Raw genomic sequence first — 17,818 nt, forward strand, 5'->3', positions numbered from 1 at the left:
GCCCATGGCCCTCGGGACCGAACCCTGTCTGACCTGGCCCCTCGAGACCGAGGGGGATCGACCTCCTCCTCCTCCGTTCCACCGGGCGCCGATGACGGGCACCGCAAAAAACAGAAAAAGCACCGTCATCGGTCCCCATCGGTGCGCCCGGCCCTCGGTGCCGGAGAGGAGTCGACGCCGAAGCGTCCACGTCGAGAGGAGAGGTCCCCCTCGGTAGAGGAGGTACCGACGCGTCAGAGTCCCAGCACTTCGGTGCAGTCTCCTGGACCCGAGCAGCTTCCGGCACCGACGCCTCAACCGGCCCCCCCGTCTTTCCCGACAGCGGGCCTAGACGAGTACCTCCGAGCCATTCTTCTGGGGATCCTGGAAGGGCTGATGCGCCAGGCTGTGCCGGCGCCGGGGGTGCTTGCGCCCTCGGCGCCGTTGAGTGTGGCGCCGGCGAGCTCTAGCACGGTGCCGAGGCCTTTGACACCGTCGCCGCTTGCGGCGCCGGTCTCGACCGCCACGCAGGTGGAGTCGACGTCGATGGAAGGAGCTTCGTCCCCACCGGCACTGGAGTCCACCGCTCAACGACACCGAGGCCTCGGAGCCTCGACGTCGAGCCGGGCCCGGTTAAGGACTCAGCTACATGAGCTTATGTCCGATACCGAGGAAGAGGCCTCGTGGGGGGAAGAGGAGGACCCCAGATATTTCTCCTCAGAGGAGTCTGTGGGCCTTCCCTCTGACCCCACGCCTTCACCGGAGAGGAAGCTCTCGCCTCCTGAGAGCCTCTCCTTTGCCTCCTTTGTAAGGGACATGTCTATTTGCATTCCCTTCCCCGTGGTCTCTGTGGATGAGCCGAGGGCTGAGATGCTCGAGGTCCTCGACTATCCATCACCACCTAGAGAGTCCTCCACGGTACCGTTGCACAATGTCCTCAAAGAGACACTGCTTCGGAACTGGATGAGGCCATTATCTAATCCCACCATTCCCAAGAAAGCAGAGTCCCAGTACAGAATCCACTCGGACCCAGAGTTAATGTGGCCCCAATTGCCCCATGACTCGACGGTCGTGGATTCTGCTCTCAAGAGGGCACGGAGTTCGAGGGATACAGCCTCGGCGCCCCCGGGGCGGGAGTCTCGCACTCTGGACTCATTTGGGAGGAAGGCCTACCAATCTTCCATGCTCGTGACCCGCATCCAATCTTACCAGCTCTACACGAGCATCCACATGCGGAACACTGTGAAGCAACTGGCGGACCTGGTTGATAAGCTCCCGCCGGAGCAGTCCAGGCCTTATCAGGAGGTGGTCAGGCAGCTGAAGGCGTGCAGAAAGTTCCTGTCCAGGGGTATCTATGACACCTGTGACGTGGAATCTCGTGCTGCGGCCCAAGGTATAGTGATGCGCAGGCTCTCATGGCTGCGTGCCTCTGACCTGGACAACCGCACCCAGCAGAGACTGGCCGACGTCCCTTGCCGGGGGATAATATTTTTGGCGAGAAGGTCGAGCAGCTGGTGGACCAACTGCATCAGCGGGAAACCGCCCTCGACAAGCTCTCCCACCGGGCGCCTTCAGCATCCACCTCAGCAGGTGGACGTTTTTTCCGGGCCCGGCAGGCTGCGCCCTATGCTTTTGCCAAGCGTAGGTACACCCAGCTGGCCCGAAGGCCTCGACAGGCACAGGGACAGCCCCAGCGCGCTCATTATCGTCAACAGCGTGCGCCTAAGCAGCCCCCTGCGCCTCAGCAGCCCCCTGCGCCTCCACAGCAAAAGCCGGGGACGGGCTTTTGACTGGATCCACGGGAACATAGCCGCCCTCAAAGTGTCCGTGCCGGACGATCTGCCGGTCAGAGGGAGGTTAAAATTTTTTCACCAAAGGTGGCCTCTCATAACCTCCGACCAGTGGGTTCTCCAAATAGTGCGGTGCGGATTCGCCCTAAATTTGGCCTCCCTTCCACCAAATTGTCCTCCGGGAGCTCAATCCTTCAGCTCCCATCACAAGCAGGTACTTGCAGAGGAACTCTCCGCCCTTCTCAGCGCCAATGCGGTCGAGCCCGTACCACCCGGGCAGGAAGGGCAGGGATTCTATTCCAGGTACTTCCTTGTGGAAAAGAAAACAGGGGGGATGCGCCCCATCCTAGACCTGAGAGGCCTGAACAAATTCCTGGTCAAAGAAAAGTTCAGGATGCTTTCCTTGGGCACCCTTCTGCCAATGATTCAGAAAAACGATTAGCTATGTTCCCTGGATTTAAAGGACGCTTACACTCACATCCCGATACTGCCAGCTCACAGACAGTATCTCAGATTCCGCCTGGGCGCACGGCACTTTCAGTATTGTGTGCTGCCCTTTGGGCTCGCCTCTGCCCCACGGGTGTTTACAAAGTGCCTCGTGGTGGTGGCGGCGTATCTACGCAAGTTGGGAGTGCACGTGTTCTCATATCTCGAAGATTGGCTGGTCAAGAACACCTCGGAGGCAGGAGCCCTCCGGTCCATGCAGTGCACTATTCAACTCCTGGAGCTGCTGGGGTTTGTGATAAATTACCCAAAGTCCCATCTCCAGCCAACCCAGTCTCTGGAATTCATAGGAGCTCTGCTGAATACCCAGACGGCTCAGGCCTTCCTTCCCGAAGCGAGGGCCAACAACCTCCTGTCCCTGGCTTCGCAGACCAGAACGTCTCAGCAGGTCACAGCTCGGCAGATGTTGAGACTTCTAGGTCATATGGCCTCCACAGTCCATGTGATTCCCATGGCTCGTCTTCACATGAGATCTGCTCAATGGACCCTAGCTTCCCAGTGGTTCCAAGCCACCGGGAATCTAGAAGATGTCATCCGCCTCTCCACCAGTTGCCGCACTTCACTGCTCTGGTGGACCATTCGGACCAATTTGACCCTGGGACGTCCATTCCAAATTCCACAGCCCACGAAAGTGCTGACGACGGATGCATCTCGCCTGGGGTGGGGAGCTCATGTCGATGGGCTTCACACCCAGGGTCTGTGGTCCCTCCAGGAAAAGGATCTGCAGATCAACCTCCTGGAGCTCCGAGCGATCTGGAACGCACTGAAGGCTTTCAGAGATCGGCTGTCCTGCCAAATTATCCAAATTCGGACAGACAATCAGGTTGCAATGTATTACACCAACAAGCAGGGGGGCACCGGATCTCACCCCTTGTGTCGGGAAGCCGTCGGGATGTGGCGTTGGGCTTGCCAGTTCGGCATGCTCCTCCAAGCCACATACCTGGCAGGTGTAAACAACAGTCTGGCCGACAGACTGAGCAGAGTCATGCAACCGCACGAGTGGTCGCTCCATTCCAGAGTGGTACGCAAGATCTTCCGAGAGTGGGGCACCCCCTCGGTGGACCTTTTCGCCTCTCAGACCAACCACAAGCTGCCTCTGTTCTGTTCCAGACTTCAGGCACACGGCAGGCTAGCGTCGGATGCCTTTCTCCTTCATTGGGGGACCGGCCTCCTGTATGCTTATCCTCCCATACCTTTGGTGGGGAAGACCTTACTGAAGCTCAAGCAAGACCGCGGCACCATGATTCTGATAGCGCCTTTTTGGCCCCGTCAGATCTGGTTCCCTCTTCTTCTGGAGTTGTCCTCAGAAGAACCGTGGAGATTGGAGTGTTTTCCGACTCTCATTTTGCAGAACGACGGAGCGTTGCTGCACCCCAACCTTCAGTCTCTGGCTTTCACGGCCTGGATGTTGAGGGCGTAGACTTCGCTGCGTTGGGTCTGTCGGAGGGTGTCTCCCGTGTCTTGCTTGCCTCTAGGAAGGATTCCACTAAAAAGAGTTACCTTTTCAAGTGGAGGAGGTTTGTCATTTGGTGTGAGAGCAAGGCCCTAGAACCTCGTTCTTGTCCTGCACAGAACCTGCTTGAATACCTTCTGCACTTATCAGAGTCAGGCCTCAAGACCAACTCAGTAAGGAATCACCTTAGTGCGATTAGTGCTTACCATTATTGTGTGGAAGGTAAAGCCATCTCTGGAGAGCCTTTAGTCATTCGATTCATGAGAGGCTTGCTTCTGTCAAAGCCCCCTATCAAGCCTCCTGCAGTGTCATGGGATCTCAACGTCGTCCTCACCCAGCTGATGAAACCTCCTTTTGAGCCACTGAATACCTGCCATCTGAAGTACTTGACCTGGAAGGTCATTTTCTTGGTGTCAGTTACTTCAGCTCGTAGGGTCAGTGAGCTTCAAGCCCTGGTAGCTCACGCTCCATATACCAAATTTCATCACAACAGAGTAGTGCTCCGCACCCACCCAAAGTTCCTGCCGAAGGTGGTGTCGGAGTTCCATCTTAACCAGTCAATTGTCTTGCCAACATTCTTCCCCAGGCCGCATACCCGCCCTGCTGAACGTCAGTTGCACACATTGGACTGCAAAAGAGCATTGGCCTTCTACTTGGAGCGGACACAGCCCCACAGACAGTCCGCCCAATTGTTTGTTTCTTTCGACCCTAACAGGCTCGGGGTCGCTGTCGGGAAACTCAGCATCTCCAATTGGCTAGCAGATTGCATTTCCTTCACTTACGCCCAGGCTGGGCTGGCTCTTGAGGGTCATGTCACGGCTCATAGTGTTAGAGCCATGGCAGCGTCAGTGGCCCACTTGAAGTCAGCCACTATTGAAGAGATTTGCAAGGCTGCGACGTGCTCATCTGTCCACACATTCACATCACATTACTGCCTCCAGCAGGATACCCGACGCGACAGTCGGTTCGGGCAGTCGGTGCTGCAGAATCTGTTTGGGGTGTAAATCCAACTCCACCCTCCAGGACCCGCATTTATTCTGGTCAGGCTGCACTCTGTTAGTTGTTCTTCGTAGGTCAATTTTCTGTTGTATCCTCGCCGTTGCGAGGTTCAATTGACCTGGGTTCTTGTTTTGAGTGAGCCTGAGAGCTAGGGATACCCCAGTCGTGAGAACAAGCAGCCTGCTTGTCCTCTGAGAAAGTGAATGATACATACCTGTTGCAGGTGTTCTCCGAGGACAGCAGGCTGATTGTTCTCACCTACCCTCCCTCCTCCCCTTTGGAGTTGCGTTTTCATCATTTTTGCTTGTCATTCAACTGGCGGGAACGGTCGCGCACGGGCGGGAAGACAGCCGCGCATGCGCGGTGGGCGTGCCCTGCGTGCAGACCGCCCGCGAATCTTCTTCCGGTTGGTGGGGGCTGCCGCGGACGTCACCCACTCGTGAGAACAATCAGCCTGCTGTCCTCGGAGAACACCTGCTACAGGTATGTCTCATTCACTTTCCCTGTTCCTGCCTTACCCCATTCCCCCTCCTCCCAGAGTTCCTCTGTGGCTGCCTGCCTCTAACTTTCCTCACAGAAAAAAAAACAGGCTTTCTCCTGAGCTCCTGGTTCGGTTCAGCTTGACCGCAGCTCGTTTGACTCGGTCTCCTGAGGAGAGAGTGGTGCCCAGCTCCTCCGGGGAGGTTCCCGCTGACAGCGCTTTGTGAGGGGTAAGTTTTGGCGCGAAGGCGCCATTTTGTTTTCTATATTTGTTGGCTGCTGAAGGGGTTAAGCGCTGCTCCCACTGTGGGAAACGCAGATCATCAGCGGGGCTTTGCAGCACATGCTGCCTAGATGCTAATGCTGGCACGAGCATGGCGGGCAGTGATTCTTCCCGCCCGCCGGAGTTGGCAGTAGCCGCCATCTTGGAGGCGCCACGTGACTCGACCCTCGCGGGTGCGGTGGGGTCTGAGTGCAGGGGGACGCCTCATTTCGAGGTTTCTAGAGGCGCTTTTGCCTCCGCTTCCCCCAATGTGGGGGCGGATGTACAGGGTGAGTTTTTTTCCCCTGAATTTGTGCTGCTGATACATAAGGCTTTTATGTTAAAAAGAGCACTGCCTGAGGGTCCTGACAATTCCTGTCGGTGTGGGTTGCCTCTGGTTCTTGATAGCCCAGCGTCTGCTGAAGACTTTATTTCTTCCCCCGAGCTTTTGGCTGACGCTAAGCGTAGATGAGTGAATACCCCGTCTGAGGGGGACTCTCTGTTCTTCCCCATGGTCTAGTTTCGGTGAGTCTGAGGGGTCTGGCAGGCCCTCACGGACTGATGATCCAGATGAGGGTGGCTGCTTGCCACAGGAGTTGGATGACCCTAAAACAGTTCGGATTTTCCACCGCGACGAGCTACCAGCTCTCATTTTTGATGCCTTACAGGCCCTTTGTATGAAGATACTGACGAGGGCGCTGCCTCTTCTATTAATCCTAGGATGGCTCTTCTATTAATCCTAGGATGGCTAGCACTAAGAAGCCTTCTCAGGCTTTTCCCGTGCATGCTTCCATCCAAGAGCTTATTTCAGCTCAATGGTCTGACCCTGACAGTCCCTTGAAGGTGGCCAGAGCTATGTGTCACCTTTGCCCCCTGAGGGAAAGTCAGTTGACTCTCTTTGGGATGCCTAAAGTGGATGCTTTAGTCATGGCTGTGACTAAAATGACTGATCTCCCAGTGGAGGGAGGGGTCGCTTTGAAAGATATGCAGGACTGGTGGCTGGAATCCGCGCTGAAGCAGTCTTTTGATATCTCGGGCCTTTCCTTACGGGCGGAGTATACGAGACCTTGCAGGTGTTGCTGAAGCTCGGAGCGGTGGTTCCGTTTCCTCCCGCCGAACGCGGCTGCAGTCGCTACTCCATCTATTTTGTGGTGCCTCAAAAAGGCAGGTCGTTCAGACCTATCCTCGACTTACGCACAGTCAACGAGGTCTTAGGAGTGCGACACTTCTGCATGGAAACCCTGCGCTCCATCATTGCGGCGGTACAACCAGGAGAGTTTCTCACGTCTCTGGACCTCAAGGTAGCGTACTTGCTACCCATTTGGTATATTCCCATTTGGCTGCCGCATGAGCGATTTCTCCGGTTTGCGGTATTGAGCCAACATCTCCAGTTTCACACCTTGCCTTTTGGCCTGGCGATTGCCCCTCGGATTTTTTCCAAGGTCATGGTGGTAGTGGCTGCCTTTCTCAGGCGAGAGGGTATTAGAGTTCACCCTTATCTCGACGACTGGCTCAGAGCAGATTCGGCAGACGAGAGTCAATTTGCCACAGCCAGAGTTGTTACAGTTCTTCAGACTCTGGGCTGGGTAGTCAATATGCCCAAAAGTCACCTGATTCCCCCTCAGTCTCCCGAGTATTTGGGGGTCTGGTTTGACACGGCTTTGGGGTTCGTTTTTCTTCCCAACAGCAGGCGTCTCAAGCTTCAAATCAGGTCCGCCTGCTCCTGTGGATGCCTTGCGCTCGATCTTGGGACTTTGTTCAGCTTCTGGGATCGATGACGGCCACCATAGAGGTGGTTCCCTGGACGAGAGCTCACATGAAACCGCTGCAGCTTGCTCTGCTTCAGCAATGGTCTCCAATTTCCCAGGAATACCAACGCGGACTACGGTGGCTTCCTGCAGCCCAGCGCAGTATGGATTGGTGGCTTTCCGACAGGCTGCGGCAGGGGATGCCACTGACTCTTCCTTTTTGGTGTCTGGTGATAATGAATGCCAGCCTTTTGTGCTGGGGAGCTCATTGCAGGGGACGCTATGCTTAGGGTGTGTGGTCCACCGCTGAAGTGGAATGGTCCATCAATGGCTTGGAACAGAGAGCGATATTTCAGGCTCTTCTGGCCTTCCACAGGACGCTGAAGGGTCTTCCAGTCCGAGTTCTGTCGGACAACACGACAGCAGTGGCCTACGTCAATCGTCAGGGCGGCACTCAGTGCAGGGCCCTGGCTGCGGAGGCGTCTCAGATCAGCGACTGGGCCGAGCGCCACCTAGAGCTGCTGTCCGCGGCTCACATAGCCGGTCAGAGCAACGTGCAAGCCGATTTCCTCTGCAGACATCAAATCGACCCAGCGGAATGGGAAATGGCAAATGAAGTTTTTCTTCAGATTTGTGCGAAATGGGGGACTCCAGGCTTGAATCTCATGGCGTCAAGCATAAACGCCAAAGTCCCTCGCTTTTTTAGCAGAAAGTGAGATCCTCGCTCGGCGGGGTTGGATGCTGTGGCTCAACCTTGGCCCTCGGGCCTCCTGTATGCGTTCCCTCCTTGGCCCTTGATAGGGCGAGTTCTACTTCGGATTCGTCTGCACCGAGGATTGGTGATTCTCATTGCCCCGGATTAGCCAAGGCATCTGTGGTATGTGGATACGCCTCTTCCTTTGCCTCGGGTTCCGAACCTGTTAGTTCAGGGTCCGGTGACTATGGAAGATCCTTGCCGCTTTGGTCTTACGGCCTGGCTCTTGAGAGGGCACAATTGAGGGACAAGGGCTATTCTAATAAGGTTATTGCCACGCTCTTCCAGGCTCGCACACGGTCTACCTCTGCGACTTATGCTCGGATCTGGCGCATTTTTGAGGCGTGGTGTACACCAAAGTCCTATCTCACCGACTCTGGCGACAGTCTCGCTCTTTCTGGACGTTTTGCAGGATGGGCTACAAAAGGGCCTGGCCTACAATTCCCTTTGAGTTCAAGTGGCAGCGTTGGCCTGCTTCCGGGGGAAAAGTCTTCGGATTGCCCCTTGCTGCTCATCCAGATATTCTCCGTTTTCTCAGAGGGGTGCTTCATCTCTGTCCTCCTTTGCGGTCGCCCTCTCCGGCTTGGAACCTGGGGCTTGTGTTGAAGGTGCTCCAGCAATCTCTGTTTGAGCCTCTTAAACGGGCTCCTGAGAAGGATGTGACTCTCAAGACAATTTTTTCAGTGGCAATAACGTCGGCTTGAAGTGTCTGAGCTTCAGGCTCTTTCCTGTCTGGATCCTTTTCTGCAGTTCTCGGAATCTGGGGTAACTGTTCATATGGTGGCTTCTTTTCTGCCTAAGGTGGTTTCAGCTTTTCACCTCAACCAGCCCATCTTTCTTCCTTCCTTCTCTAAGGAGGAGTTTCCGGACTCCTTTGGGCAATTGCACCTTTTGGATGTCCGCAGGGCTTTGTGGCAGTATCTGCAGATGTGAAATGAGTTTAGGAATTCTGATCATTTATTTGTTCTGTTGGCAGGTCCCCAACGGGGGTTTCCGGCGTCTAAGGCCACTATAGCCCGATGGCTTAAGGAACTCGTTTTTTCTGCTTATCTGCTTTAGGGCGGTCGCCGCCTGAAGCGTTTAAAGCACACTCTACGAGGGCAATTTCCTCTTCGTGGGCTGTAACGGGTGTCTTTTCTCCAAGAGATCTGTCGTGCGGCTACCTGGGCTTCTCAGCTCTCGTTTGTGCGGCATTACAGGCTGGATTTTGCAGCGCGGCAGGATGCGCATTTTGGAGCACAAGTGCTTGCTCGCAGAGTTGCCTGTTCCCACCCTACTTAGGGAGTGCTTTTGTACATCCCATCAGTTAATGGATTCATCTACTGTTGATGACAAGGGAAAATTAGGTTCTTACCTTGATAATTTTCTTTCCTTTAGTCACAGCAGATGAATCCATGATCCCTCCCTGACTGACTTTAGTTTTTGTACAGATGTTGCATACAGACATTGTGCCTCATCAGGAGTACTTGAAGACAAGCTATCAGAGTTTCTACATGCTGTTTTGCAGGAGGTTGATAACGTTCCTTCTTTGTTTGGTTATTGCCCCGGTTCAGGGGCATTTGTTCCCTGTGAGGAAAGTTTATATTGCCTTTTTTATTCACTCTGCTTTGGAAATTTCATATACTGAAGGTAGTGGGGGACTAGACGTCCAGGAACACCATGTGCTTTCAGTGTTCTCTATCTCCACCTGCTGGTAGGCGGATACAACCCACCAGTTAATGGATCCATCTGCTGTGACTAAAGGAAAGAAAATTATCAAGGTAAGAACCTAATTTTCCCTTCAGCCAATTGGCAAGATTCCAAAAGTGATTTTTTTTAGTGCCAGTTGATAGTTCAGACTTCTCAGACCTTGACTTTGGACAATGGAAAGCCAGCACCTGATGCCAGGAAAGCTTGCTAAAATTTAATTAGAGGTGGGCATTTAACACGTTAACGCATTAAAATTTATTCATAAGCAAATTTTTTAATGCTTTTTACATATTTGATATTTTTAACACAGCATTGTGAGGTGGACCTGAGTCTGAGCCCAAAGTGGATGGGTATAAGTACGTCCTGTCCCGTCCCCCAAAGTCAGGTCATCTTTTCCTCCACCTCTTCCCCCCCCCCCCCCCCCTTTTCCCCTGTCCCTCTGTACCTTTTTAAAACAGCGACACAGACCCCTTCCTTCTGTCCTGGTCCCGCCTATCTAGCCTTGACATAGGAGCATAAGAATAGCCGTACTGGGTCAGATCAATGGTCCGTCTAGCTCAGTATCCTGTTTCCAACAGTGGCCAATCCAGGTCACAAGTACCTTGTCAGCTTTAGCAAGAAAATATCTCGAAATGCCAGCGACAGTGTCCTGTGAATGTTTGTTTTCTGTGGCTGATCATATTATAGACAAATGTGGGGCAACACTTACGCCAGAAAATGCTAATGAACTGTTAGTTTGAATAACTGGTTGAACTGTGAATAGAATTTTAAAAGGCATGACAGTTTTGAAAGTTTAGCTATACAAGTTTGCAGTGCCATTAAAGTATTGATTCTTTTCGGTTTTTGTTAATTTTGTTTATCCCACAATTTCTAGTAAAATTTGTAATTGTTGCCCATTTCTAATTTTAACGTATATGCTTGTACCTGCATAACTATCTTTCTCCGAGGACAAGCAGGCTGCTTGTTCTCACTGATGGGTGACGTCCACGGCAGCCCCTCCAATAGGAAAACTTTACTAGCAAAGGCCTTTGCTAGTCCTCGCGCGCCGATGCGCACCGCGCATGCGCGGCCGTCTTCCCGCCCGAACTGGCTCGTGTTCGTCAGTCTTCTTTTGTCCGCGCTTCGGACGGTCGTGTTTTGCGCCGTTTAGCGCCCCTCAAAGTTGACCCTCGCGCGTCTTCGCGTTTTTCGCTGAAAAAAAAAATAGAAGACCTTTACGGTCTTTACCCCTTTCCCGTGCTTCCAGCTTTTGCCCCGCGTACGTTTCCTTTCGCTTTTGGGGTAGGCCTTTTTTGAGGCCTCGGTTCGGGTTTTTTCTCTCCCTATTTTTGGTGCCTATATCGCCATTACGAGTTTTGATTTCGCCGGCGTGATTTTTCCTCCCATGTCATCAAAGTCTCCCAGCGGCTTCAAGAAGTGCACCCAGTGCGCCCGGGTGATCTCGCTCACAGATACACGCGTCGTGTCTTCAGTGTCTGGGGGCTGGGCACCACCCACAGGCCTGTAGTCTTTGCACCCTTTTACAGAAGAGGACTCAAGTAGCGAGATTGGCCCAGTGGAACGTGTTGTTCTCGGGCTCTTCGTCGGCAACAGCACCGGGGGCATCGAGTGCATCGACGTCGACAGCTTCAAGACCTTTGACCTCGGCATCGAATCTCTGCATCGTCGGTACCGAGACATCGAAAGGCTGCGTCGGCGTCGGTGGTACCGGGACCTCCACTAGTGCTGATGTCGTCGGACGGTGGTGCTTCGACTGGAGTGCAGGTGAGGGCTGTCCATTCCCCTGCTGGTGGCGGTGAGCCTTCGGGTGGATCTCCCCCTACCCTGAGGGCTCCTGCGGTACAGCCCCCCCCGAGACCGACCTTCTTCGGCCTCGGCCCCGAGGAAGCGACGGCTGGATTCTACGTCCTCGTCGGTACCGGGAAATTCCGGTGACATGCTTCGTTTGAAAAAGTCAAAGAAGCATCGACACCGGTCTCCTTCCCGCATCGGTACCGAGAGCTCTGGGTCGCCGAGGGAGTCGGCACCCAGTAGGCATCGGCACCGAGAGGACCGCTCACCCTCTGTTCAGGAGGTGTCGATGCGCTCCACCTTGGACAGCCCGGAACAGCCTCCACGCCCGGAACAGACTCTGACCTCGACGCCTGCATCGGCTTCCATGTCTTTCTCCACAGCCGCTCTGCACGAGAGTCTCCGGGCCGTTCTCCCAGAGATCCTGGGAGAGCTGTTGCGCCCTTCCCCTCCGGTACCGGGGGTGCTTGCGCCACCGGTACCGTCGAGTGAGGCGCCAGCTGGCCCCTTGCCCGGGTTGAGGTCTCAGACATCGGTGCCGCTTGCGGGACCGACTGCGGTCGCCTCCCAGGAAGGCTCCCCGACAATGTCGGCGGAGGGAGCTTCACCGGTGCTGGCGAGGGAGTCTACCTCTCGATGCTCCCGCCGTGGCCGTGTTTCCACGGAGTCGAGCCGGGCACGGCTTCAGACACAGGTTCATGAACTTGTGTCTGATACCGATGGTGAGGCCTCGTGGGAGGAGGAGGAGGAGGACATCAGGTATTTCTCTGACGAGGAGTCTGATGGCCTTCCTTCTGATCCCACTCCCTCCCCTGAAAGGCAGCTTTCTCCTCCCGAGAGTCTGTCTTTTGCGGCCTTTGTCCGGGAGATGTCTACGGCCATCCCCTTCCCGGTGGTTGTGGAGGACGAGCCCAGGGCTGAAATGTTTGAGCTCCTGGACTATCCTCCTCCACCTAAGGAAGCGTCCACAGTACCCATGCATCATGTCCTAAAAAAGACATTGCTGACGAACTGGACCAAGCCTCTAAGTAATCCCCACATTCCCAAGAAGATCGAGTCCCAGTACCGGATCCATGGGGACCCAGAGCTGATGTGCACTCAGTTGCCTCACGACTCTGGTGTGGTGGATCTGGCCCTAAAGAAGGCTAAGAGTTCTAGGGAGCATGCTTCAGCGCCCCCGGGCAAGGACTCTAGAACCTTAGACTCCTTTGGGAGGAAGGCCTACCATTCTTCTATGCTCGTGGCCAAAATCCAGTCTTACCAGCTCTACACGAGCATACATATGCGGAACAATGTGCGGCAGTTGGCGGGCTTGGTGGACAAGCTCCCTCCTGAGCAAGCCAAGCCATTTCAGGAGGTGGTCAGGCAGCTGAAGGCGTGCAGAAAATTCCTGGCCAGAGGGGTATATGATACCTTTGATGTTGCGTCCAGGGCCGCTGCTCAAGGTGTGGTGATGCGCAGACTCTCATGGCTGTGTGCCTCCGACCTGGAGAATAGGATCCAGCAGCGGATTGCGGACTCCCCTTGCCGAGCGGACAACATTTTTGGAGAGAAAGTCGAACAGGTGGTAGAGCAGCTCCACCAGCGGGATACCGCTTTCGACAAGTTCTCCCGCCGGCAGCCTTCAGCATCTACCTCCTCAGGTAGACGTTTTTATGGGGGAAGGAAGACTGTTCCCTACTCTTCTGGTAAGCGTAGGTACAATCCTCCTTCTCGACAGCCTGCGGCCCAGGCTAAGCCCCAGCGCGCTCGCTCTTGTCAGCAGCATGCACCTCAGGCTAAGCCCCAGCGCGCTCGCTCTCGTCAGCAGCATGCGCCTCAGCAAGGCCCCACGGCTCCGCAGCAAAAGCAGGGGGCGAGCTTTTGACTGGCTCCAGCAGAGCATAGCTGACATCAACGCGTCAGTGCCGGGCGATCTGCCGGTCGGGGGGGAGGTTGAAAGTTTTTCACCAAAGGTGGCCTTTTATAACCTCCGACCGTTGGGTTCTTCAAATAGTCCGGCAAGGATACACCCTCAATTTGGCCTCCAAACCTCCAAATTGCCCACCGGGAGCTCAATCTTACAGCTTCCAGCACAAGCAGGTACTTGCAGAGGGACTCTCCGCCCTTCTCAGCGCCAGTGCGGTCGAGCCCGTGCCATCCGGGCAAGAAGGGCTGGGATTCTATTCCAGGTACTTCCTTGTGGAAAAGAAAACAGGGGGGATGCATCCCATCCTAGACCTAAGGGCCCTGAACAAATATCTGGTCAAGGAAAAGTTCAGAATGCTTTCCCTGGGCACCCTTCTTCCCATGATTCAGGAAAACGACTGGCTATGCTCTCTGGACTTGAAGGATGCCTACACACACATCCCGATACTGCCAGCTCACAGACAGTATCTGCGATTTCAGCTGGGCACACGTCACTTCCAGTACTGTGTGCTGCCCTTTGGGCTCGCCTCTGCGCCCAGGGTGTTCACAAAGTGCCTGGCTGTAGTAGCAGCGGCACTTCGCAGGCTGGGAGTACACGTGTTCCCCTATCTCGACGATTGGCTGGTGAAGAACACATCCGAGGCAGGAACTCTGCAGTCCATGCAGATGACTATTCGCCTCCTGGAGCTACTGGGGTTTGTGATAAATTATCCAAAGTCCCATCTTCTCCCAGTACAGAGACTCGCATTCATAGGAGCTCTGCTGGATTCTCGGATGGCTCGTGCCTATCTCCCAGAGACGAGAGCCAACAACTTGTTGCCCCTCGTCTCGCGGGTGCGAGCGTCCCAGCAGATCACAGCTCGGCAGATGTTGAGATTGCTGGGCCACATGGCCTCCACAGTTCATGTGACTCCCATGGCCCGCCTTCACATGCGATTACTCAATGGACCCTAGCTTCCCAGTGGTTTCAGGCTGCCGGGGATCTAGAAGACGTGATCCATCTGTCCACGAGTTTTCTCAACTCCCTGTATTGGTGGACGATTTGGTCCAATTTGACTCTGGGACGTCCTTTCCAAATTCCTCAGCCACAAAAAGTGCTGACTACGGATGCGTCTCTCCTGGGGTGGGGAGCTCATGTCGATGGGCTTCACACCCAGGGAAGCTGGTCCCTACAGGAACGCGATCTGCAGATCAATCTCCTGGAGTTACGAGCGGTCTGGAACGCTCTGAAGGCTTTCAGAGATCGGCTGTCCCACCAAATTATCCAAATTCAGACAGACAACCAGGTTGCCATGTATTACATCAACAAGCAGGGGGGCACCGGATCTCGCCCCCTGTGTCAGGAAGCCGTCAGCATGTGGCTCTGGGCTCGCCGTCACGGCATGTTGCTCCAAGTCACATATCTGGCAGGCGTAAACAACAGTCTGGCCGACAGACTGAGCAGGATTATGCAACCTCACGAGTGGTCGCTCAACTCCCGAGTAGTGCGCCAGATCTTCCAGGTGTGGGGCACCCCCTTGGTAGATCTCTTTGCATCTCGAGCCAACCACAAAGTCCCTCAGTTCTGTTCCAGACTTCAGGCCCCCGGCAGACTGGCATCGGATGCCTTCCTCCTGGACTGGGGGAAGGTCTGCTGTATGCTTATCCTCCCATACCTCTGGTGGGGAAGACTTTGTTGAAACTCAAGCAAGACCGAGGCACCATGATTCTGATTGCTCCGTTTTGGCCGCGTCAGTTCTGGTTCTCTCTTTTTCTGGAGTTGTCCTCCGAAGAACCGTGGAGATTGGAGTGTTTTCCGACCCTCATCACACAGGACGAAGGGGCGCTTCTGCATCCCAACCTCCACTCTGGCTCTCACGGCCTGGATGTTGAGAGCGTAGACTTTGCCTCTTTGGGTCTGTCAGAGGGTGTCTCCCGCATCTTGCTTGCTTCCAGGAAAGATTCCACTAAGAGGAGTTACTTCTTTCTATGGAGGAGGTTTGCCGTCTGGTGTGACAGCAAGGCCCTAGATCCTTGTACTACACAGACCCTGCTTGAATACCTTCTGTACTTGTCTGAGTCTGGTCTCAAGACCAACTCTGTAAGGGTTCACCTTAGCGCAATCAGTGCATACCATTACCGTGTGGAAGGTAAGCCGATCTCAGGACAGCCTTTAGTTGTTCGCTTCATGAGAGGTTTGCTTTTGTCAAAGCCCCCTGTCAAACCTCCTACAGTGTCATGGGATCTCAATGTCGTTCTCACCCAGCTGATGAAACCTCCTTTTGAGCCACTGAACTCCTGCCATCTGAAGTACTTGACCTGGAAGGTCATTTTCTTGGTGGCAGTTACTTCAGCTCGTAGAGTCAGTGAGCTTCAGGCCCTGGTAGCCCAGGCCCCTTACACCAAATTTCATCATAACAGAGTAGTCCTCCGCACTCACCCTAAGTTCTTGCCAAAGGTTGTGTCGGAGTTCCATCTGAACCAGTCAATTGTCTTGCCAACATTCTTTCCCCGTCCTCATTCCTGCCCTGCTGAACGTCAGCTGCACACATTGGACTGCAAAAGAGCATTGGCCTTCTATCTGGAGTAGACACAGCCCAACAGACAGTCCGCCCAATTGTTTGTTTCTTTTGATCCCAACAGGAGGGGAGTGGCTGTGGGGAAACGCATCATATCCAATTGGCTAGCAGATTGCATTTCCTTCACTTACGCCCAGGCTGGGCTGGCTCTTGAGGGTCATGTCACGGCTCATAATGTTAGAACCATGGCAGTGTCAGTGGCCCACTTGAAGTCAGCCACTATTGAAGAGATCTGCAAAGCTGCGACGTGGTCATCTGTCCACACATTCACATCTCATTACTGGCTGCAGCAGGATATCCGACGTGACAGTCGGTTCGGGCAGTCAGTGCTTCAGAATCTGTTCGGGGTTTAGAATCCAACTCCACCCCCCTAGGCCCATGTTTATTCTGTTCCAGGCTACACTCTCAGTTAGTTGGATAAATTGTTAGGTCAGTCTCAGTTATGTCCTCGCCGTTGCGAGGCCCAATTGACCATGTTTGTTGTTTTGAGTGAGCCTGGGGGCTAGGGATACCCCATCAGTGAGAACAAGCAGCCTGCTTGTCCTCGGAGAAAGCGAATGCTACATACCTGTAGAAGGTATTCTCCGAGGACAGCAGGCTTCTTGTTCTCACAAACCCGCCCGCCTCCCCTTTGGAGTTGTCTTCCCTTGTTTTGTCTTGCTACATATGGGACTGACAAACACGAGCCGGTTCGGGCGGGAAGATGGCTGCGCATGCGCGGTGCGCATGGGCGCGTGAGGACTAGCAAAGGCCTTTGCTAGTAAAGTTTTCCGATTGGAGGGGTTGCCGTGGACGTCACCCATCAGTGAGAACAATCAGCCTGCTGTCCTCGGAGAATACCTTCTACAGGTATGTAGCATTCGCTATATTGGAAATTACCTATATATGTGTGTATATCTATCTGTATCTATGTCTATCTATATACACACGCGTTATATATACACACACGTTTTAGGTAATTCCACTGGATAACTATATGAATAATCTTTCTTTTGTCCCCTCTTCCCCCACCCCCACCCCCCAATCTTTTACTCTGATTTTCATATAATTGCTCAGGAGTTGTATAAATGCGTATATTTAGATGGTATAGCTGACTTGGTTTTAAAAGCCTTATTTTGTCCTTAGGTCACGCAGTACATCTGTGCCTCAGAAGAAACAGCATGATCTATCTTCCTCCTCCAGCTCCTCCTCCTCCTCTTCTGATTCACGCAGCAGGTGAGTGAGATATGAGTAACATTTAACATGGGAATGAATAAGGAGTACTTGCCACTCAACTAACTGTATAGCACAGTGGTTCTCAACCCTGTCCTTGGATCATACCCAACCAGCTTTTCAGGATACCCATAATAAATATGCATGAGATATATTGCATAGATAGTGCACACAAATTTATCTCATGTATATTCATTATGAATAGTATATGCAACATTATGTAGACCGCACAAGGATTATCTTAGTCTTTTTACTATCAAATGCATTTGTACATATTTGCTTCTTCTGTGGCGTTGTCCTATTCACTATGGATATCCTGAAAATCTGACTGGCTAGGTGTGCCTCAAGGATGGGGTTGAGAAACACTGGTATAGCATTAACATCCCACAGAACCACATGTCTAAAATACTTTATTTATTTATTTGTTACATTTGTATCCCACATTTTCCCACCTGTTTGCAGGCTCAATGTGGCTTACATAGCGCCGGAGAGGTGTTACAGGCTAAGGGGTAAACAAATACAAGGTGGTGATGTGTTAGGATAGGTTTATGTGGTAGCACCACATAATAGACTCGTTCAGCAGAAGGGTTGTGTAATGTCCATTATGATCTTTAGTGATGTTGTGTCGCAGGGATCAGTCATTTCTGTTGGATCGGTAAGGTATGCCTTTTTAAACAGGTGAGTTTTTAGT

General features: G+C 53.5%; 1 protein-coding gene across 3 annotated transcripts in view; it reads left to right on the forward strand.

Annotated features, from left to right (window-relative positions):
- The window catches only part of SRRM2 (serine/arginine repetitive matrix 2), a 438,109-nt gene that overhangs the window by 195,368 nt on the left and 224,923 nt on the right, over positions 1-17,818 (forward strand). For all 3 annotated transcript variants that reach the window (XM_030209921.1, XM_030209923.1, XM_030209922.1), the window contains exon 9: positions 17,041-17,130. In XM_030209921.1, the coding sequence (XP_030065781.1) occupies positions 17,041-17,130 (90 nt within the window). The remainder of the gene's footprint in view (positions 1-17,040; positions 17,131-17,818) is intronic.

The sequence above is a fragment of the Microcaecilia unicolor genome, chromosome 7 (genome assembly GCF_901765095.1).
Source record: "Microcaecilia unicolor chromosome 7, aMicUni1.1, whole genome shotgun sequence".
NCBI classification, from domain to species: Eukaryota; Metazoa; Chordata; class Amphibia; order Gymnophiona; family Siphonopidae; genus Microcaecilia; species Microcaecilia unicolor.